The sequence below is a fragment of the Monopterus albus genome, unplaced genomic scaffold (genome assembly GCF_001952655.1).
Source record: "Monopterus albus unplaced genomic scaffold, M_albus_1.0 scaffold8.1, whole genome shotgun sequence".
Taxonomy (NCBI): Eukaryota; Metazoa; Chordata; class Actinopteri; order Synbranchiformes; family Synbranchidae; genus Monopterus; species Monopterus albus.
The window spans coordinates 3,195,733-3,220,235 of NW_018127888.1; the positions used below are offsets into that span (position 1 = coordinate 3,195,733).

Sequence of the window (24,503 nt, forward strand, 5' to 3'; positions counted from 1 at the left end):
CGTGGATTAAAATATGACTGCTTCTGTTAAAGTCATTTACCATGTTATGGCATCACCAGACCACACATCACACCTGAGACAAGACTCCAGGGTAACTGTACTGTAGCTGTGGCAGTATCACATTATTTATGGGATGTTGCTATCAGAGAGGGTAGGGTAGGTGTGTGTGTGTGTGACGGTGTCTGTGATTTTACTTGAAGATGGGTAATGCTCCTGCCTTATTTAACAATTTATGTAGATGTAAGTACATAATGCTTTAGTATTTATATCAACATTTTTATCTTCCTCAAACATCCAACACAGTATAAAGCAGCTGTAATCATCTTTAATGATGTATAATTACACACATTGTGGTGTTTAAAAAAAAAAAAAGAGAGAGAGATTTCATTTCCATTAACCAAGTACAAATTATTCTAGTGCAAGGTCACATGATGTACATATTCCAAGTTAGCATTTTGTGGAAATGTCTTCAAAAAAAATCTTTATGTAAATACTTTATTATTCTATGATTATTCTATGGTCTTAAACTGCAGTTTGTCCATATATTAAAGTCCATGTATTGGTACCGTATGGTAGAGACCATTATCAGTTGTTTAAATACTTCATATAGCTCCTAAATGGGTTTAAAATAAAGTGTTATTAGAAGAAAGTGTAGTTAAACGCTACAGTCTGGGTAATAATGCTGTCAGGTTACAAGATTTATCCCATCGTGCCTTTAAATAAATATGTCTAAAAGCTGTTTAAAGTTTCCACTCACAAGTAACAGGAAATAGAAAATGTAGTTGTAGTTGCAAGTGTTGTCCAAAGGGTGGCAGACATGCTCTCTTACCCACCAGCTGTACTCTCTTTTAAAGGAAGATTTAGTGATAAACTAACCTTTACATAAGGCTCTTCTGAATTGCTACCTTCAGCAAATTGTAGTTCTACATCATAGCTTTAAAAGGCAAAGTAGTTAAGATTGTTTTTAAATGTGAATGTCAGGGGCGTGGGAAAACAGCCATTGAAAATGATTGCACTGAATGATGAGGCACCACTTTATACCCGTCTACCTGTGTCAGTGTGTGTCGATTTCACTGCACCAACAGCCTCGCTCAGGTGTGAGCAATGCAGATTAGGATTGTCAGTTTGTGCTCATTATAACAAGGGATGAGATAATTTAGCCCAGAGCTGACAGTTTCCACCAGTTCACACTAGGCTTTAACATGAATTATGACATTCCTCCACAGTCGGTATACTTTCATTATTATTCCCTGCCTACTGAGGTCTCACTGGTCATGGGATTCCTGGAAAATCAGAGGAAAAGAGACATGGTTATTTCTTGGGAAGCAATCACAGAATATCAGTGTTTTAGTAAAGGCTCACGATACAGGAATATAACAGAAGAGACATTTTAACTTTCATCCTGCGTTCAGGTATTCCAGCTACATAATGCAACTATATTATGGGGTATTGAGGAAATTTAAAATCGATACACATGAACCCTGTTACAGTGAGACTGACTTTGCAGATGGACTGACATTGCTGTGTGTGTGTGTGTGTGTGTGTGTGTTTCTGCTTCATAGCTATTGGCGCTGCAAAGAAAATTAAGCTCATTTGGATGTAAAAGCTGTACCACCGGTTTTCAGGTCACGGTTAATAGAGCACTCCCATATTTTGTCTGTTTTGAGATTATTGCTGATGATATGCCAGTATGGTAAGATGGCTGATGATGATGATGATGATGGTGGTGGTGAGGACTGCTGAGGGGGATGTGAGATAGAGGGGAATCTATTAACCTCATGTGACCAGCTAGCCAGCCATGACAGATTGCCCTGTGCCACTTTATCCGGCTCTTTTTCTTGTGTATATATGTGTATGTGTGGATTAGGAATTTAAATCCACGCCCAAAGCAACAGAGTGAGCATGACATGTACTCTGTTTCTATTTTAGAGCTGGTTTCATTCTGGAATATTAACTAACTGGTTTAGTGTGTGTTTGTGGTGGTGGTGGTGGAGAAGGAAGTCTAGCTTTGATTGACTGTTGTATGTGTGTGTGTGTGTGTGTGTGTTTGTGTCCTCACACTGTGCACACGTGTGTTTGTACTCCTTCTTAACAATGCTCTGCGTCAGTGACCTGTGGGCTAATCCAGTCTGCACTATAGAAGCTTTTGTATTAATAACTGACATGATAATTATATTAATTTTAATCTGCTGGGCGTTCTTTTGTTGTGATATCTCTGACATGCAGCCTTGTGAGAGTGTGAGCAATCCACACACCCCCGAAGTGCCTCTGTCTCTCATATCTCCTCTGTCATCCCCTCTCCACACACCGCAACTAATTCTTTTCATTTTTCCAGACTTTTTGTCACATCACTTTTCTCTCCATCCTCAAAAAACATGCTGCATATCTGCTGTGTCTCTTGTCTCTTCTCCCACGCACTGTTTCCATTCCTCTGTTTTCCTTTTCTGTATTTTGTTCTTTTTTCCCCTCATGCTGCTTACCTTTCAGTCACATTCTTTTGTTCACTTTTTTCACTCGTACAATATCTTCTCTCCTACTTTAACCCTTTTGTGTTGGCAAGAGCTTCTCCCCCTCAACTCTGAAGTTTTTTTAATAACTCAGTACTATGTTTAAACCTGATATTTTTGTGCATGAATATCCTTGTATGTAATCTTGTGCAGGTCTGCTTGTGGTTCCTAGAGTCCACAGACGTTGAATGGGAGGCAGAGCCTTTAGCTAACAGCTCCCAGTCTGTTTGGGAGGCAGACACCCTCTCTACCTTTAAGATTAGACTTAAGACTTTACTTTTTCATAAAGCTTATAGTTAGGGCTGCATCATGTGACCCTGAGCCTTCCCTTAGTTATGCTACTATAGGTCTAGGCTGCTGGGGGGCCCCGTGATGAGTTTCTCTCCTGGCAATGTGTCAGAAACAGTTGACTTTGAGTTTGCAGTAGTAAACATCTCTCTCTGATGAATTGCACAGCTGCCATTGTTAGTACTTGCAACCAAATGATTGAAAACATACCAGCATCAGGAGTAAGGCAAAGCTAAAACATGCACAAATTGGCAAAGTTATAGGGTAACTGATGTGCATGCAGAGATGTACAAGTGCTGCCTTATTTTCTTTCTTTTGGTTTAAGAATAAGAACACAAGTTTTAGATTTTGAAACAGGCTGTTTGGTTTATTTGTTTATACTACGCTGATCAGCTGTTTTCTGTAGGTTTGGTTTTAGCATACAAACACGTGAGTGGTATCAATTTTCTTATCCAATTTACAGCGAGGATGAAAATGTAAGTAAAAGAGAGAAAACGTCCTTTAATGTAGCCATGCACAGGAGAAACCCCAAATAAAACTGTTGTGGTGGTGCAAAGGCAAAGTACACATGAACAAGCTTTTGTAAGTCTGCGTTATGTGTTCATGTTTGTTATCTTGTCAGAGAAAATTTCTTGTGTGTTATCTCACATATTGTACTGTCGTGTCTTCTTCCATCATCCCCCCTCATTCTCAGGCTTTTTCTTCCTTCTTGTCCATTATAATGCAATAGGTCCAGCATCCTTCTCCCCTTGTTCTTGCTCATTTCTCCTCTATTTTCCCCCCCTCGGCACCCCCAGTCCCATTCTCCTGGCACTATCACCCCACAGCAGCATATTTGGCTTCCCTCTCTCTTTTCTCTTTCCTCTCCCTGTCTATCATTCATTCATCCATTGACACAGCCATGTTCTCTCCTTTTGTTGTTCACCCCCTATCTCTCCACTGCAGAGATTTCAGTCACTTTCACCCCCTCTTTGCTGTCCCCATTTGTTTGTAGAAGGGAGGGGTGTGTGTGTGTGGGGGGGGTGTCAGTGTAGACCAACTTTTTGACAACAGGTTCTGTCCGAATTAAAACCTGCAGGGATTGGAAGAAGAGACACGGAATGAGGAGCAATGATAGAGGAGGATCTATATGTTGGGCTTTTTATACATTAACCAGACCAAGATCTGATCCTAATATGGAAAAGGTCCCCGGTGAGACACAACACATTTTATCTGCATTGAAACCTAGTAAAACAATACTCTACTTAAATGTACCACTTCATTTTGTTCAGAAAGATGTTGCCTCTGAACATAATCCAGCCAGAGATTACGTTTGTCATTGCAGCATAATTGAGAAAACAGTTTAGAAATATAGAAAGTGACTTCTAGGATGCTGATGTACGTGCTTTCCCTGAGGGCTTTTTACCCTGAATACCAGAAGCTGTCAATTTTGCTGACCCATATCAGTAAATCTGAAGTTACAGGCATTGTGGGAAAATTATGGAGTAATACAAACAAGTGGCTGGAAATTGGTAGTTGGTGCAAAGAATGACTGAATGGAGAGGCTGAATTTATTGGAAATGGTGAAATGGAGAGCACCCGTAAAACAAGATGAGAGCACTGGGAAAAATCTGATAAACATTTTAAAATGTGAATAGGAAGACAGGTCCCAGAAAATCTGAGATGAGCAGTGTACATGTAAAGTGTTGGGAGAGAGGGGTAGGCCAGAGGAGGGGGCAGAGAGAAAGAGGGTGTGTGTGTGTGTGTGTGTGTGTGTGCAGGCATAGGCCTTGTTAGTTATTGATCCCATTTAATAATCCTTAACCACAGTCTGCTCCTCTGAGAGCACTTAAGTCTCCCTCCCTCTCTCTGATGCTTGCAGCCAGTCTCTGCCTCCCTTTCTACTTTCTGTTTGCCTTCTTTCCCTCTGCTGCTGCTTTATGTGTCTATCTCTTCCTCAACCCTTGTGCACGGTGGCTACTCTTAAAAGTGCCTACAAGGTCAATGTGAAGTGAGGCTAAAGACCAGTATTAAATCCCAGCAGTGAAGGGTGTAGTTGTGTGCTGGTGCATTTGTTGCTATGGAGTCGATTCAGTCGTCTCTAAAAGGCCTGATCTGATTCGAAGCACACCGGGTTAGATCTGGACTGTAAAGGTAACACGGGTCTTTTGAGCCTCACGTTTCAGGCTGTGAATGTTCAGACTGTTTGTAGTGGCTCTGAGGATTTTGCTAACAACTTTGTTTGCAGAATGCCCTACACCTGGATTTGATTCTGTTGACTACATAATAAATGTGGTCTTTGTGAATCTCTGTTTGGACTTAGAAGTTTATTTATTTGAGGAGTGCTGCTCTCGGCATCAGGGTTATCTCATCTTCAGCTATCATATTTAATAGAAAGCTGGTGTTAGAAACTGGAGGTCTGGGTCACCTTTCTGCACTGGTCCACAGTACAAAGTCAAACAGCCTCTTGGTCCATAATTAATAGCCTGTTGCGTCTCAGTTAAGATGGATTATTCCCTGTCTAAATTTGTGCCTCAAAAAATCCTGTTTCAAAAAGGAAATTCTTCACGTTAAGGAAATATTAGAATTATTTCATGGAATCTGTAAAGGTGCACTTATTTATTTTGTTGTTTTTTTTTGTCTATTGCCTGTTTATTCATCCAATGAAATGTGAGCAATCATTTGATTTGATGTTGCATTTTGTTCTCCTGACCAATAGAAATCTAATATTCTCTTTTAGCTTTGGACTTTTAAGTTGTTGGATTACTGCTGTGTAGGTAGTGTACACTGGGAAACAGCTGCTGCTCTAAACAAGACTGATCAGAATGGAGTTTGCTCGCTGTAAAACCAAAACAAGGAGCTGAAGTATTCTAAAGGCCAGGTACCATACTCCATAGCCTGACATGCAGCTCCCCAGGAGTGTAGCTAAGCGTTGTGGCAACACAAACCGCAACATTTTGTGATCGGTCACATTTCCTCGTCCATGTCTCTTAGTGGCCAGACAATTAGTTGGTCTTTGCTCTCATCTGCTTTGGAATATTTTCAGTAAAAGTACTGCTGTTCACCAAGACGTGACCCACTCAAAGGCAGTTGTCATTGTTTGTTGTAAGTGGCAAAGAAACTCAACACAGTGGCATAGATACCACACTGCCAACAAGTGTTTTGCTGGTATAATTGCAGATATAGGGTTATAAAAATGTAAGTGCAGTATATCTGCCCAATCCATTGCAAACAAAAGAAAAATCCGGTAAAAATTCTCGTAATGTTGGTGGAGAGATTTGTAAATGGGATTAACCTCGGAATTCTAGAGGGAGCTTGTGTGTTGACTTAAAAGAATGATCATATTTATATTGCAGACACACAAATGATCACATAATGGTGCAGTGAGCATAACACTAATGTTAGCCATAAGCCAGAGCCATCTCACTATCTAGCTTTGATCACACCTGAGCATTTACTGGGCAATCTGAATCCTTTTTTTGTAGGTTCATTGAACTAGATCATCGTGAATTGTTAGGTTAGTCCTGGGGAGGGCTGACCTTGCCTTCTGAGAGCTGAGACAACCAAGATCACAGCGGTATAAGTACTGTTTGTGATGAGAATATTTACACTGACATTATAATAGGCTACATTTAAACACACACACACTGCTTTTGTCAGCACTTCATTTTTCATCCCATCTGAAAAAATTGCAGATAATTAATCCATAATGTTCGAAGAAAGTGTTGGTGAATTATCAGAAACCCAAACACATGAAATGATGGATTAAAAGATGAATACTCATGAATACACAAATGAGGGCATGAATAAAAATGGGAAACAAATGAGCTGAAGGATGGAGCGGGCCAGAAGGAGCGCGAACAATCTGGCAAACAATCTCTGCAGGCTCCTTTTAGTCATTTAGCTTTGTTTCCTCCTCTTCTCTAAATGAGCTCCTTTAATCTGTCACTCACTTCCTCATGCTTTTGTTCTCCTCTTTATTTGGATGGAAGAGTTCATTTCAGCTGGATGATCTGATCAATAATTACTATCCAGGCCCCACACACACACACACACACACACACAGACTGATTCAATATTCCTTTGGTAATGAATACACAGCTTTTGAAAAAAAATCAAAATTTTAAAACACAGAATACATATTAACACAGACAAAATCTTTCAACCACCCGACACACACACCGTTTATCATAGCTGTTGCCCGGTTCACATCAACATTGTTTTTGAGAGCTAGTTTGGAAATGTCAAGCTTTTTGAGATTTCTTTGCTTCTGCTGCATGTCAGAGAAATTAACAATCAGCCTATACATTTTAATCCACATCATCACTCAGCTCGTACACACACGCACACACACATCTTCGTGCTTAACACTTCTTTTGCATGATTTTTCCTTCTTTGTGCAGCAAACACACTGACACTGCTTCGAGCGAATGCTTGTGTATCAGACCAACAGTTTTTTGGTGTTATGAATATGTCAGAAAGTCTGATTAAAGCAATGGTTCATAAACTTCTCATAACAGTGCCCACGCCACACACACACATTCAGACAATTGCCAAATAAACAAAGTAGATGGCATTTCCTAATTTCGAGGGCGGTGTTAACTTTTCCACAGAACCTTTGTTTGGTTGATTTGTGTATGTGTGTCTCTGTGCAGGAGTGTGTATTGCCTGCTTCTTGGGCTCCATGTGAAATAATAGTGTGCTCAGATCTTTGGATGGAGTGAGCAATACTTAATAGGGCCATGATAATAAGTATTAAAGCCACTGGACCTGAAAGAAAACGTGATGAGACTCTTAATTACGAGAGAGAGAGTGGACCCTAGTGCAAGTAGAAATAAAATGAGAGAGACAGAAAACTACAAAAAAATCCTGTGAATGGGTTTTTAAAACATAATGATGAGGGAGATGGAGGTGATGAGGAAGGGGGAGTAGCTGGATTGGGTGTGTGTGTGTGTGTGTGTGTATGTGTCTGTATGTGTACACACTGAAGCACAAGCAGAGATTGAGATGAATCAGGAGACAGGGAAATACTTTGCACTCTAATTCTCTTCTCTCTAGCTGTGTTGTATTGAAAAGATGTGGGGGGGCAGGCCGTAATCATGCACTCCCTACTGTGGGTTTTGTACTCTCTCTGATCTCTCTTCCTCCATGTCTAGTGCAGCATCTCTTGCGCACACACACACACACGCACGTATTTACTTACACAGTCACTGAAGTGAGGCCCTTATTTGAGGATCTCATCATTAGACAACCTGGCAGGGTAATCACCACTTCCTCTTTAATCTTGTTTTTCTCCATTGGATATTGGCACATTTTTTTATTCTGGAACAAAGAAGTCTGAGGTAAAACAGAACCTTTTGGAGCACATAATTTACTGTATATCAGGAAATGTAAAAAATAAAAATATAAACCATTTAGGGCTGCAGAGATAATTGGTCTATCTGTGTCATGCTACATTGAAGTGTTAATTGCAGGTTTTGCTTTTTTGTGCTCCCATTTTTTGTATAGTAAAACACAGCAGGTTCTGGTAGTTATGTTGTCTAGAAATCAGTAATAGTGTTGAAAATATATGAATTGATAGCCAATAACTACTGATTAGAAGTTTATGGATGTTGGCCTTTGGAGACGGATGCCAACGTCCATAATTAAATATAATGAGTATGTAAGTATACAAAATTACGTATACAAATGATGGGACTTTAAAACATGACTACCAAAAATTTGTGATAAAGATTTTAAAATATAAATATAGTGTTATGATAAAGATGTTTTAAAGTCCCCTTAAACATCAAAATTGACAGTATCACTAAATACAAGATAACACAAAAGGGTCAGTGTTACTGATATAGCTTTGTTTTTTGTGTGTTTGTTTTATAGTTATTTAAAGTAATTGTAATTTTAAACTTAATTTGACCAGGACTGTCTGACCGACCTCTTCCTGAGCTTTAACGCAGCATTGCATATAGCATTTACTGATACGGGTGAGATAGAGTTTGGCTTGTTGTCATGGAGACGTGTGGAAGTTACAAAACATTACAAATCACGTAACCCTTATAAAAGAAATGTATGTTATAACTCATCAATATATTCCTATGCATCATTTAAAGAAAAGTTTACATATTTCCTCAAGGCGTAATTATGATCATAGTCATTTTGAATAAGGCTGTGTTTTCCAGGTTCCAGAGCTTAATGGTGCCATTCCCAGTTTGGCCACTGGACGGTGCTGTGTCTTTTGTATTAAGTTTTGGGGGAAGTTCCTGGAAGGGGTCCCACTTTTGACACTGGGTAGTACCTGTCTAACACCAGTATGTTCTGGGAAAAAATGGAAAAATCCAGTTTTTTTTTTTTTTGAGACAGTTATTTATGGCTGTTTCTAGGCAGCTGAAAAGAAAAAAATGGAGTAGGTTGTGGTTTTGTTCCACAGAGGGAGGACGCTATACAAACAGGAGCTTCGAGAGGCTGGGTTAACTGCTCCCTGGAACAGCTTGGTTTTATTGAAATCTTTGTACAATAAAGCCTATTACATCTGTCTCAAGTGAGTTTTTCCCAAAAAAATTGGGAGACAATTGTGGTGAAGTTTTTTTTTTTTCTACTACAGATGGACCTGCTGACTGTATAAGCTATGTAGCTGTTCTTCCATGGCACCTTTAGGATTGCAAATCCATGTCAGGCTAAAAGTATTATAGTGAAAATACCTTGGAAATCAGGAAATTTTATGTCAGATATACATAAAAATCCTGCTTTTGTCAGTTTACTGCTCCACAATTTCTTTGCACACACATGTGTCAGCACAAGCTGATAGAGATACAACTGTGATAGGCCAGTATCTATTTTGTTATTATTAGTTTACAGTATTCGGATGGCTTTGTTGCTTAGTTTGCTAAGCCATATACAGTACTATGAGAATATTGTATTTATTATTAGAATATATTTTCCTTTTTTTATAAATTAAATTGTTTGTTTTTGTGATTGTTCCACCAGAAGCAAACTCCCTTGAATGTTTACTTATGTAATGTGCTGACATTTATTCCCTTTCAGTGTCCTGCTTCAGAGGGATTACAGTTTCCTGAGGGACATTAACGTCTGGAACCCCCTCGTCACCATCGGGGTATATTCCTCTACACTCTCCGCCGCTATGAGCAATCTCATTGGAGCTTCACGCATCCTCTACGCTCTGGCAAGGGACGACTTGTTTGGTAGGTAGCATCACAGCTCCCTTCAGGAGGGAGCTGGGGTATTTCTGGGACAAAGAAGCAGATGGACTGATCTACAGACCAGGCCCTTGGATGTTTCAGTGTAAATATCATAGATTTGGTGACAGGTGGTTTGTATTTGGAACAATAATAGACATCAATTCAGTTTGTGCTGCGTCAACTCAGTAGCCTCACGCAGTTAAATGAATGGGGCATTTTTTCTCAGGCAGTACTAATGACAGTCTGGAAATAACTGTAGCATTTGATGAGGTAAAAAAGAAAGAACCAAGGGAAGTTGGTACACACTATATCAATGTCAAGCCAGCCTCCTACAACAAAATAAACTTGAGTTTTATATGAATCGTTTCCAATGACTGATGTCTCCAAGTCTGACTGAAAACAAACACGAAATAGCCAGAATTTTTCTTTTAAATAGTATTTTCTTGGAAAATTATAGTACTCAAACACTTTTATAAAGGGCCACTCTAATTCCAGTAAATGCATTTAGCTTCCCTGTCTCTTTCGTGTGTTTGTGTTGTGTGTTCTTTTGAAGACGTACTCTATATATAGTATAAGGAATTGTGATAAGTCACAAAAACACGAACAGTTTCACTTTCTTTTAAACCAGTGAAAGAAAATTTTAATGCACTTTTCTTGCAGACATGAAGTGACTCATTAGTACATATTTCATGACACAGGTGTCATATGATTCACATCATATGGACAATACAACTTAAAGGTGCATTAAACTTAAAGTTGTTACAGTGAGTTTTACTAAAAGCTTGGCGATTGATCATGATGGAATGACTCCTGGAATTCTGAAACTTCCCAGCAAACATAGATAACAATAAGGCAGTTTCACATCTAGCCCGGCGTTTGTGGGGTCGTTCAACAGCATCTGACACTGGAATTAGGGAGCCTGCATCTGACAACTTTAGTAGCTTTCTGAAACGGACAACACAACAATCACATCCATTTTACAGGTGTGTGTGCAGCTGTGAAAGTTAGGCAAGGTTTGAAATTCACTCAAGGGCTCTGTTTTCATTCTTAACACAACCTATCAGTCACCTGTTTGTACAGCTGAGTGCAACACCGTGAATGCCTTTGAAGAGAGACTGTCTAGAGGTGGTCAAAGGCAGACTGAACCCTTAAAGATACCATACCTGTGCTCAGCGGCAAAAGTATTTATCGCTGCCAGTTTATTCGTCTTGAAAGTTTTAAGATAAAAACATTTTGATTTGTTATGTGAGCTGCTAATGAATTCATGGTCATTCCCATATCAAGTGACCACAGCATTCAAGTGATTACCATCTGTTTGTGCCTCTGTGTGAATCCATGCTGCCTGCTGCTTTGTCATTATTAATGAGTGTGAGCTACTTCCTTATCCTGTCCTCTGCTCCTTTGTTAAGTCTATTGCAAATTGACTGGCCTGTTTCTGTCTGCGTGTACAGCCATGCGCGTGTGTGTCAGGGGAGATAAATGGCTGTATTAGCGCAAGTTCCTCTGTGGAGTGATCAGATGGAGCAGAGGCAGATGACTCTAGCTCAGCCGTTTCTTCACCAGCAGCCAAAGGGTTAACTTAAATTGCGTTAATCTGTTTTAGAGTCCGTTACTGTGGAGAGATAAATGTGTAGTGTTGTAGTGGGGATGACCACATTGTATGTACAGAAGTGCATGTTTGTGTTGCTCGTTGTTGTCATTCATGCATGCTGATCACTGCTTAACCTTGCCACTGTCCTAAGCAAACTGAGTGATGAATGCGTCAGTTTTCAGCACAAACACACACTGACTTTTTTTGCCATCCCACACATCTGCCATTTTTTTCTTCTCTGTAATTCACTAATCTCTAGCTCCGTCTCTTCTGCCTCTCTCCATCCTCTCCATCACTCAGTCTACTCCTCTCAGGCACATTGATTTGACTTTAAAGTTTCACTGATTTAATTCCAATCCTTTATCAACTGTGAAATGTAGTCTTAAACTCTGATCCCCACACTGCCACCATAACCACTCACCTCCCTCCCCCCCTGCTTCCAGTCTCCCTACCTTTGAGTTGCCCTTCTTGTCCTTTTTTATGTAATGTCTTTTTATGTCTCTGTGGTTGGCTCTGTCTTTCATTCTCATAACCTCTACTCCACCACGAGATTTAACACAAATGTCGTAGTTATCAAGACATGAAATGGCACACAGGAGAAAGAGCCTGAATGTATACCCTATAAAGCATTTAAGTAAAGTGTCAGCTTAGTTGGTGTCCTTTGCTGTTTCGCCCGCCCACTCACTTTCCTTCTAACCTGCTCTTGCTTTTCAGACTACACATATAGTTAATTACATACATTTAGTTTAAATGTCGGTAACAGTGAATATTGCCATCCCTATTCCAAATCCGATCTGTGAAACCATAACATCACTGTTGCACTGAGGTCTGACTTTCAACAATCAGATTTTCTTCTGCCATAAGAAAAAAAAAACATGTATATGAGAAACGGGAATAGTGCTTAGAGTTGCAAAGCAGTTTTTCCCCTTTCTATATCCACATATCAAGCAGTGGACTTTATATTGCTTATTTAATTCCTCCTCCTTTGTTACTGACACAATCATGCTTCGCCAGGCATCTTGTCACGGTAGATGACTAAACGCTACAGTACCCATGAGCCTCAGCCACCCTTGCTGTGGAGCATTAGTGGATTGATAACAATTTGTCATTGAATTTGTGAACAAACATGACACAATAGTTTCTGAATTCAACAACAACCTTTCTAATGTTATAAAGCATGATAAAAGAAAGTCATGAATTTCATTACAATATCTATTTTGCCCTGTAATTTTAAATGTCTAAGTGCAGCTCTGCCATGGTCAGTGCTTCTGTGGGGTGTTTTTAATTATTTTATTTTTTATTTATGATAGCCGATGGGCTGCTTTCATGTGTTATTTTTAGCATCCATGTGTAATCATTGTGTGTGGATTTGGTGTAAAATCAGCAGTTCTCTGTGACCAGATACCAGTCCACCTCCAGATAGCAATTTTTTTGTACTAATGGTTTTTTTAACCAATGGTCTGTGCCCCCTTGTGGTCCGCGAAGGCATTGCAGGTGGTCCCTGCCCATGTAAATGAATAAGGTAGTTTTACTGTGGGAATCATTATTTAAAATTTTATTTTTAAAACAAGTATTACATATTATTTGTGACTACTAAAAATCGTGCAATTTTATAATATTTAGAACAGCCAAGGATTACAATAATGCCCATTCAGTCTGTCTACCCCACAGTAACATTTAGTTGAAAACCCCTGTTTTATGCCAAATGAATGACAAATAATTACAAAGTATTGTATTTATGAAAATAAGAACGTACCCAAAATTGACACTAAGTAGTGAGTCTTGTGCTTTTCTGTATAACCGGTACTAGAGACAGCTCTCAACATCTCTCTTTGGATTACAGGTGTAAGAAGAAAAAAGAGATGTCAGCTTTTTTCCATTCTGGAGAGAGCAAAGGTGGCTGTGTTTAGCAGAATTCAGAGAACAGAGAGATCTGCAGATGTTGATGCCATTACAGTGTTTGTCAAAATGTTGTGAGCTTGCTTAAAAAGTAGATATTAATTATTTTAAATGATGATGAAGATTTTCCAGTGTTATAAAGATGGGCTAATGAACTTATCTTCAGGAGCCTTGTATGTTAATTTGGATTTTGTGAATCTTGAGTCCTGCTTTTTGTTGTTCTGTAGTGTAAGTATTGGTAGGTAACATTTTCTCTCTCTTTCTGTTTGAGTTCTCTAAAAGCGCTAGCCTTTGTTTTTGTTGTTTATGAGTAAAATGTATCTGTCCTGCCTGAAATAGCAGGGCTTTTTTCACATTTTAATTTAGAATTGTATTATTTTAACATGTTCTGAGCTCTGAAATCATCTTATTTGGTAAGCGAATTTAATAATATGTCAGGGAGATGTGGGAAGCAGTGTCAGAAACCATCAGGAATAGCTGAGAGGACGAGGTGTCAGTGTAGAGGAACTCAAGTTGTGCAAATGCTGTATGAATTTGTGCAGCTATTGACTACAGGCATCTCTGAGTCGCATCTGATTGACAAGGAGTGAACACCTGTTTATTTAGTCCACGCCCACATTGTGTCCAAAACTGTGTAACATTTTCCAGCAGTGTGAGCAATGCCTGCTGACATTTAATGGGGGGATGTTGTGGAGGAGATTCTCATTAATAGCATGCTTTGTTTGATTAAATGTTTGTCTATGAGTGCATCCAAGGTCCAAGGTTTCACTGATGAGGGGGGTTTTGAAGGTCAGTTCTCATATTTTTAACGTGGAAGCTGCTGCTAGTGAGGTATTTTCATGTCAAGAGTCCCTCCAAATTTGAAGCCTTCCCTTGTTTTCACAAACATTTCTTTTCATCCCTGTAGGTAAGGTGCTGTCTCCGGCTAAGAAGACGTCCTACAGTGGTAACCCCTGGGTCTCCGTGCTCATCTCCTGGTTTCTTGTGCAGGTAAGCAGATGTAAACAAATTCAAAATGATGGAGTGTGTTCATAAAGGCAATTTGGTACTTGACAAAAGTACTGGAAGTAATCACCAAAAGGCAAGTGCAGCAGATCTGCCAGTTAAAGCATCAAATCCAAGAACTGACAGATGATAGTAAATAAGTTACTTTGATCTGATGTGATGCAAAAATAGTCATTTCAAAGAAAATGATAACCATGTCTGTTCTGAGAAGATGAGCAAAGAAGTCATATTCCACATCTGTGAACATTTCAGACACGTTTTCCCTGAATTAGGTTGCAGATATCAAAATGGGATGAAACAAAGGCATGAGTAACATTCTCCAGGTCAGCAGCAAACAGAGGTGGTTTGATTTTAGAGAGAGTTTTCAGAACCAAGACAGGTTAACCCTCTGTACTTGGTTGTTAAAGTTCAGGTTTGAATCAAAATTATTGACAAGTTTTTGGCAAATTGTCTTCTAATTAAGAACAACATTCATATCCCTTTAGTTTTATTTCACAAGCTTTTGTGTAGTTATAAGCCTACGTTTCTCACAAGCAGGACTAGATGGCACCAGGGATTGTAAAATTTTCCCACAAAATAACAGTAGATATTTTTATCATCCCTCACTGATGTCTTTCCCAGTTGCGCCGGTCACTTATCAAAAGTCTCAAAGTAATTATTACTTCATAAATTCAATGCTGTGGTTAACTCGGACTGGTTCATCAGAGTACCTATAAAAAGTTTGGGTGCACTATTTCTCATGTTTTGTCAGTTCAGTGCCGCCTGAGAAACTGGGTAGAATGAATGAAGATGATCACTGAATGAATGGACAGACAGATGCTGGGAATACAGTGGCCCTAGAACAGTTGAACTGAAGAGACTGTGACATTTTTACTTTGTCCAAAGAGGCCAAACAATCTGCCTTTAGTGTTTTTTTTTTTTTTCTCTTTTAATGTGTCTTCTAAATGGGGGAAAGAAGTCAATTTAAACTGAGGAGAAATATTGGCAGTGGGGAGGAAGGGAGGATCTTAGGGGCAAATAGGCCTGACTATCCCATCATTATCAGAGGTGAGTGTTAAAGGCTGAATGGCCTGTCATTATTTACACACTGTTTCTTTCACTCTCCATCTCTCATCCTCTTCTCTTCATCCATCGCCACTCTCAAGAAGTGGAGGAGGAGCAATTAGATGGAAATCGTTAGCTGCACCGCCGCCACCATCAGAGATCATTGACTCTCTTGTCCTCTTTCTGTCTGCCTCTTCCTCTCCTATTTGAATGATTCACTGATGACAAAAGTCTGATTGTAATCTCGTCTCGAACACTTGCACACTGCAGGATTGAAAATGGAGGAGGAGGAGGAGGAGGAGGAGAGGGATGAAGGCTTGAGCTAAGGCTTACTTTTAATATACTTGTAACAAAAGGGAAAATGGGCTAGACTCTGAGAACAAGGGGAGAAGAAAATCAAAACATTAGAAGAAGTTTGAAGTGGATAGGGCTTGATAAGCAGTGTAAAAGAAGGCTGCACCCCGACACAAAGTGATATGATGGAAAACAGGGACATCGTGTTGTACATATGCTGTTCGACTTTATTCACTCTCTTCAAAAGTTCACAGTCATGTAAATCCAAGAATGAATGTCACTGCTTGCAAATATTTTTAAATGCCTGCAAACCTTCTGCACATTCGCTTCAGCTGTAACAATCACTAGTTTCCCCTCATAGAAACAATCTGATTCAGAACCACTTGTTCAGAGGTAAATAAAAATCAGTCTTCATTCAATACTATAATACAAAATGAAGCTCAGCTCTATTAAATTTTTTGTTAGACTCAGCTGAAACTGGCCAGTAATCTCCTACAGTTTTTGATATGCTCAAAGAAAACTCATTTTACATTTCATTCTTTTGGTCCATACTTAAAACTCTTGACTATACAATTGAATGTTAGCACATACAGAGAGGTCACAAATGAAAGGAAAACCCAAAGTAGATGAGTGGTCTCTTCCCCCACCCATAAGGCACGAGGGGTGACTGAATGTTTTGATGTTCTTCATCCCTCTCACACGCTGTTTTGCCCTCACTCAAGAACATCTCAAGATCAGTTTTCCATGGTCTTAAATGTTTGGCTGCAGACCATCATCCCTACTGCTTCATGCTCCACTGGAAACTGTGTGCGCTCTTAAGACCACAGTCTGAATTTGGATTTCAGCGTGAATTTGGCCAAACCATATAAAAATGTGTCGTGATTCACTGAGGAAGTTTAATGTATCACTTCATTAGCTGCATCTGAACTCAAACACACACTTAAGCAGGTGCTGTCTGATAGAACCTGTAACCCGGAGACGTTTCTGAAATAGCATGGACTTTGTAGTCCAAAGTGTTAGTCAGCTGCCTCCACTCAGTTTGTTTTTATTTGATGAGAGCGTCTATGTGCGCCTACTTATTTCAACTTCATGCCAATTTATGCACACAGCTTTCCAGTAAAAACAGTCTTTTGAATCACCACACAAAAACATACTCAGGAGAGATTTGTGCACACTCCCACAACTAATACACACACACTTTGTGCGCTGTGACAGCAGTTGTCCATGCTGGCCTGTGTCTGAGTTAATGGCTAATTAATGCTCTAGTAGAGCCGACTCCCAGGGGAGCGCTGCAGAGACACCCGCTGACTTTGACTGCTAGAGGTCAGAGATGCTCTCTCACGCACTTTCTCTCATTCACTCGTCTTTTTTTCTCTCCCCTCTCTTTATTTCATCTCCTCTTTCCCGCTGTTCTCTTTCCCCTTCTCCTTTTTCATTGTTCCCTCACTTCATCTCATTTTCTCTCTCGTTCTGACCGCCTGTCAATAATGTCACATCATTAATCTCAATTCCCAATCATTACCTTCTCTGCTCGTTCTCCCCTTCAGTTTACTTCCACCTCATGGTCACAAAGTTAGTGATCACAGAGTTGCTACTTTCTCTCTTTGATAAATACCAGTCATATGTCCTTGAGCTCAAGAAACTTGCTCACAACTTTAGTGGAGTTTCTCGGCGGCCAATCATAAAGTACATGATAATTGGAAGACTACTTGTTTGTTATTAGGTACTGTACAGTAATTAGCTCCTTGTTCTGCATAATCATTCTCGGCTCCTCGTATACAGATAAAGGAAGCACACTTGCTGATGATTGCGATGAAACAAAAAATATTTAACTAATTATACAATAACTAATCATGTCCTGTGTTTAAAAGATTTTATGTTTATGCTCATATGATACTTCACACTAAACCATTCAATTCAGTGGGAAAGTGTGTCTGAATTTTTAACTGGTACTGTACATGTGGACTGAAAGTCAGCAGTTGGCAAGATTTCCATTGCTCTGACTTAAAAGTGGGTGTTATTTGAATGCTGAATAAATAGTTATGGTAGCTGTTGCACAACAAACCAGAGCTAAAAGGAATAAAATCTGGACAAATTTGTCTGGTGGCCAGACACTAGTTACTAATATTGCTTTGTAACTACTGCATGTAGTAAATAGACAGCTTTTGGCTAACAAGTTTACCAGGACATCTTTATAAGGTAATAATAATATATGACCATGTTGTGCTTAGAGTGAGTTACATGCAGCTGTGTTCACATGTTCTGATGGCAGAGAACATGACCATCATGTCTCTCCTCGATTAAAAGTCACCCGGCGCTGCTCAGTCAGAGAGGGAGGGTGACTCTCACACATCCAAGTAATGTCAGGATTATTAAATGTACAACTTTCTAAATCCAGCAGTGAGAATTGTAAATGTAACTGGACTTGGCTGGGTAGCGGCTGACTGCATGCAGCAGCCTAGATACCATCTTAATTAAAACTGAACATTAGCCTCAATCAGCGCTCCCAAAATGGAGCTGTGGGACCACCTGTGGTCCTTCAAGGGTCCCCTGGAAAATGTAGAACAGTTTAATTTTGCCATTCTCACTCCCTAGATGTTGGTCAGTGTTGTCCCCAGCTCCAGTACAGACCGAGAATCATTTCTAACAGCAAAAAGGTTTTGAGATTTCTGGGGGGCCAAGGTGGACTTAAGCTCAGTTATCTGGGGGTCCTTGCCTCTAAAAATCTGTGGAACCTCTGGCCTAGATTTAAAAAAAATACCTTAAAGACGCTATGTGTAGAATTTCAGTTTTATTGAAATGATTTTTCAAATAACGGCATAAGTCTATATTTGTACAAAAATAGGACAATCTCTGGTCATTTATTCTCAGCAGATAGGTTTGGTAACTGTTCCATTTTGGATGTCTGTGCAGATTCTCAGTCATCCAGGTCATAGTAAACTGAAAAAACTTAGAACAAATCAACTGGACTAGATTTCTAGGTCAAAATGGAGGCAAAATGTCTGGCTTCATTAAGCTCAAATACTAATGAATGTATCCTTCTTTTTTATTAATGAGCAAGTAGCAGGCCTCTCATTTTTAAGCAGCCCTGACCATTGCTCTTACTGGATATGCTGGTTTTGTTGGTTATGACAGATGTCATTTTAACTGATGCTAAACATTGTTAATTCCATACACAAATGCTGAGTGTAGAGCATCAGCACTTCCCTCCATGATGCAAAAATGAAGCCACAATATTGTGAATACAGTGGCTGCCATCATCGACCAGACCCCTTTATATCCTGATATAACATATTAAAAACCAACTTACCAGAAAAATGACCGCTTGTACACACATCAGTGTGAGAATATCTACCAAAAACCACAGAAGGGACCTCTGGGGGAAATAAAGATCTGATTTGTACTTTGAGTTTTTAATTTGGTTAATGTACGATCTGCTAGCATGGCAAAGGCGGGATTTATGATCTATACTGCAAGCAGCCACTAGGGGGCGGTCGACTCATGGTGGCTTCACTTCTGGGTCATGGTGTCCGTATTTTCTACAATTGGTATTAAAGACCAAATGAGCAATGTGTAAAACATTATAGCCGCTTATTTTAAACTGGCCTGATCATTATTTTTGCTGGTTATGATGAACATTATCTAAAGTTATGTTAATTCCATAATGGCTAAAAAAAAAAAAAAAAACCTAAATGTCTCAAGAGGCTCTTTAATTCCCGAGTTTGTGCTGCCTCTTTCCATATGGAGGTATATGGCAGTAAGGAAATTAGATGCTTTAGTCCCTAATTTTTTACCTAAAATGCAAATAAACATGTAAATCATGGTGTTGATTTTGTGCTGTATTTTAGAGGTACATTTTTGGCAGTGAGAAGTGGTTTGGTGCTGGAAAGGGTTGTATGAAAAAGGGAGCAAAATACACTGCTCTATCAAAGTAGGGAATGATTTCTTGCTGTGAATGTTAATTACGTCTCTTTTTCCTTTGTTTTGCTCTTTCTTTCTAGCTGGTGCTGTTTTCAGGGAAACTCAACACCATTGCCAGCATTGTGACCATTTTCTTCCTGCTGGTGTATGCTGCCGTGGACTTGGCCTGCCTCGCTCTGGAATGGGCTTCCGCACCTAATTTCAGGTACATATGTCACTTGCTAAACACACATATAGACACGGCACACTGGTCATAATCAACACCTGTGTTTGTTGTCATGCAATGTGACTTTCTGTAGCAGTTTTTCATCACTAAACACACTGTTTTTCTTTTCTGCCTTTGCCACTGTGGAAGGAAGTGGTTGCTTGCCAGCTGGATGCTACTGTGGCAACAGTGTACTAATTAAAAGACATAAAACTGGCCACTGATTATGGCCCCATATTGGAGAGGGACAGACGGTAAAATGGAGTGTGCGCGTGTGTGTTCGTTTTGTGGATCTGCAGCCTGAACTGGATGTTCAAGTAACAGAGTGTGGAGATGCTTAACGATTTAAATTTATGATGTTTGTGAATGTTAATCTGTGTGTATGTGTGTTGTTTGTATTCGCTTGTCAGTGATCCTGATTTATAAAAGCTCCCCAAAGGGAGTCACACTTAAGAGCAGCATAAACTGAGGCCAGAGGTGGTGTGTGTGTGTGTGTGTGTGTGTGTCTGTGGCTCCATGATTACATCATGACATCAACATGGCCAGAGTTTGGTATTTGATTCACTCTGCAACTTTTTTTTTATGAGTTAATATATATTTTCAGTTTGAAATTTTGATGGTGTCACAGAGAAATATGTCGTCATCCAAATCTGCACTATCTTTAATTTATAAAAGTACATCTCCACATCCAGTAACCTATATTGTTTTTGTATAAACATACCTTCCTTGATTAAACTTCTCCACTGCCTGTGAAATACATTTCAGACATGATAACTGCTGCTGTTTTTTTTTTTTATTTGTTATGGAGGAGAGACACTGTTTAAACACCATGCATCACTTTATGTTATGACAGATTGCTGCCAGAGCTGTATTTGTTGCTATATATTCCTTTGCAGTAATAGTTGGAAATGACTTGGTAGACATTTGCAGCTTTATACATTAAAGACACATCAGTCAAATCTAGTTGAAATCCAGATACTGCAATGGTGTAACTCTAGAAAACAAGGAGGTCAAGAAATTCTCAATTTGATGAGCTCTTATTCTGCTGCTGTGCTTTGGTTTGTAATGGTTGGATGTTGTCAGTGGATTAAACTGATAGTTGCATATTAGCGCTACACAGTACGATTGTAGTCGTATCTTTGTCTACGAGAGCAGTTTGGAGATTGAATACCTTTCTCAATGGCATTGACATGGAGGGTGAGAGGTGACTCACCTCTAACGTGATGCTGTTTGACAGCAGCTGCTTCCTTAACTATATGTTCAGTATTTACTTTTAACAGAACCACAGTATGTAGCGGGACACAGATAAAAATGTAAAAATCAGTCACCTTTTTAACAAATGTTTGATTCCTCTGTTACTCACAACTTAGGCCTTTTTAGTACCTATTAAAACTGCAGTGCACCTGGATGGTTAAAAGTGTTTCTATTAGGAGAAATGGAAATAACTGTCCTTGCATTTTGCTGTTTCTAATGTAAGAATAACCTCATATTTTAATGCATGAAATAAATTGAGCTTTTATAGCATATTTAGTGTTTAAACATAATTATTGTTCACATGTAATGTACAGTTACTCCAATCATTAAATGAGTTTCTTATATTTTGATTTAATGCTTGAAAAGAATCAGAAAAATACACAGACATATGCTTTAAGGGAACTGCAGTCCCAGCATATAAAGAGAGCCTCAATAGAAACAGGATTATGTTTTTCCTGTGGGTGTCAGGTGATTTACAGGCGGTAGAATGAAATGCACACGTCGATATGAAAACGTTCAATACAGGCACAAAATCTCTAACGGTGCTGTTTCTGTGCAGAAAGAAAAGACAGGGAATGAATTGCCGACCAAGTATATTTTCATTAATTTTAAGGATGACAGAGTCCAGTTTAGCATCACTTATTTTGCTTTGAATCACAAGAAACAGCCCATGTACACATCAACACCTGCTTATGTTAATTCAGTAGAATACAGTAGACAGGCTGCATTGGGTGGTCAAACTAACTGTTCACCACAACTGTTGGTACCAAACCCAGGTCCAGTGGTTAGTATATGTTGGTCAAGAGGCTAACATTAGCTGCTAACTCTCTGAATCTCCTCAATCAATCTGGAGCTCATTCTGAGCTCATTTCAGAGACCTTCTGTATTACTATGATGAGGACATTTTGAGTAAAAGCCTTAAGAAAAGCTTCTCCTACTATACAGGACTTTTTGAGTACATGACATACTGACACCTAAAACCAAGCAAATAATAGTTGATATTAGAAAAGTATGTTTTAGAAGCTATTTCTGAAGTTTTAACATTTGTAAAGTTGCCGTACTTTGCAAAACTGTATTTCTGTTCTATTCATTTCTATTGAGTATTGAATTGCCTTAGCTTGTATACGTCAGTGTGTACTGTAGTGAGGAAGGGGCTTTGAAGAGCGCATGTGAAAGAATGAATATTTTTGTGTGGAGCATGCTCAGAGTGCTGTGTTTTTCCTCTGGTGTCTTCCATGTGCAGCGCTATCTGCTCATACCTCATTATCGCTGTGTGACCACTGGTGAAGGCTAAACACAAAGTCAGCCACTGAACTTTTCCTACCGTTGATCTGGCCTCTCCCTGTCGGCCGGGTGACCAGGGGCCCCTGGAGCTGATAAAGCAGCTTGTTGTCTGGCCAGCTGCCTGCCCACTTCCCCTGAGTTTTTAATTCTGCCATTTCATTGTTGCTGTGTCACCAGGCAGATTTTAATGCCAGTTGTTTATGTGTTTATTGGTTTAAAACAATTTTTTTTTTTGCTTTGCGTCTTTCCCTCCACTCTGGCTCTCTCCCACATCTCTTTCCAGGCAAAAAGAATTAAAAGCCATTTAGTGCCGTCTCTCCCCCTGAGAACTGCTCTGTAATTAGCATAACTAATTTAGCAGAAATATTTCCCTTTCCCTTAAATTTGCTGTTGCGCTGGGGAGGGGAGGGAGTGAAATTATGATGTAGCGGAAAAGATGTCTGCTTGTTAAGTGTGTCTGTGTTTGTGCATAGTGTTTACAACAGAAGAGTGAAGGTATGCCATTTGGAGAGTGTGTGTGTGTGTGTGTGTGTGTGTGTGTGTGTGTGTGTGTGTGTGAGGCCTGTATATTTGTTAAAAATGTTTCCTCAAAAGCTTCAAATGAATTTAAGTTCATCTGTATTATGGAATTGTGTGTGTGTGTGTGTGTTCTCCTTTAGATCAGTGTTTACTGTTTTATCTTTGTTTGTGTGTTTTGTGTGAGGAGGCTTGTGTTGGCTGCAGCTTTATCAGCGCAGGCTCCAGCTGTGGGGAGTATTCCTCAGGGGGTGCTGTGTCCTTCTGCTGATGCTGCATGGGCACCAACCACTTGGACTTGTGGCTTAAACACGCATCAACACCTACACACACACACACACACACACACTATTGCTGCTCACTGGCCAGGATTCGGGACACAACTGGACACTCCACACTGATGCCAAAGGATGTCTGGGGAGAACATGTCACCCATAGGCGATGACCTTCAGTCAGACTGAAAACAGGAACTGCCAGCTCAACAAAATACACATTTTTAATCTGCTTCTGCAAACTTATTTCCATCTGATGCCCAAATTACAGGTGTGCTCTCTGCATCCACCTTGATTGTCTTTATAATAATCTGTTAACCTACCACCTGAACCATTAGTTTCATAACATGTGAGCTACAGTGAGGACTGGGTTATTAGATGAGATTTGGGGTGTGGAAAAGTCCAGATGGATCATGATATGTTCTGGATGGATGAGAGAAAATAGGTTGTTAGAGAAGCATTATGTGGCTATGATTTGATGGTTAAGGATAAAGGCGCCCGCCTCAGCTCAGACCAGACGTTTGGGTTATTTAGTTTTTGACAGACCTGACCTGGTTCAAAATGGCCCTTCATCCATTTTGGGCTTGACACTCTACAAGATGGGGGCACGGGTTTGAAAGAAGCAGGTGTTTAACAGGTATAAAGGGTCTAATGACCCTAATACAGCTCATACCCCCCCTCTCTCTCTCCATCATTTTTGGCTCTCAAATAATGGCATATTGCCAAAAAAGTTTAAAAAATGGGATCTAGTATTTTTGGTGCTTGGCCATAGCGGGGAATAGAAATAATCGACCTCTGATGCTTCAAATCGGCTGCAGCACATTGTCTTTTTTAAGTATATTAAAATATTTTGTAATACTCAGTGGAAACAAAAGGCAGAACCTTTTGTTGCACCAAAATCTTACAAGTCCTTTAAAGAGCTGGTCTCATAGTAAACAAGTCCTACTTTGTCATGGGACACAAAGTCTGTACTGTATTATGTCACTTAAATAACTAGAAACCTCAGGAAGAGCAGGCAGGGGACGAATCCTGTTCTTGTAGGTACTGTAGGGACAGAATAGACAGAAATAAAAGAGAAGTACAGTATAGATTAAATCAAGTATAATAAGTGCACAAAGTTACAGTTAAGTGTAAAAATATTTAAAAAAAAACAAGAAACTCCAAATGTATTGTGAAGAAGAAACAGGAGATGCTGAGTCAAGATGCTGCTGTTAATCAGCGACCATGCCTGTTTTATCACAACATGATTCC

The 24,503-nt window shown here is 39.6% G+C and overlaps 1 protein-coding gene across 1 annotated transcript in view; it reads left to right on the forward strand.

Annotated features, from left to right (window-relative positions):
* LOC109952033 (solute carrier family 12 member 9) overlaps positions 1-24,503 on the forward strand; it is a 48,085-nt gene that overhangs the window by 11,683 nt on the left and 11,899 nt on the right. The window contains exons 7-9 of the mRNA XM_020586874.1: positions 9,813-9,970; positions 14,365-14,447; positions 19,802-19,926. Of these exons, the coding sequence (XP_020442530.1) occupies positions 9,813-9,970; positions 14,365-14,447; positions 19,802-19,926 (366 nt within the window). The remainder of the gene's footprint in view (positions 1-9,812; positions 9,971-14,364; positions 14,448-19,801; positions 19,927-24,503) is intronic.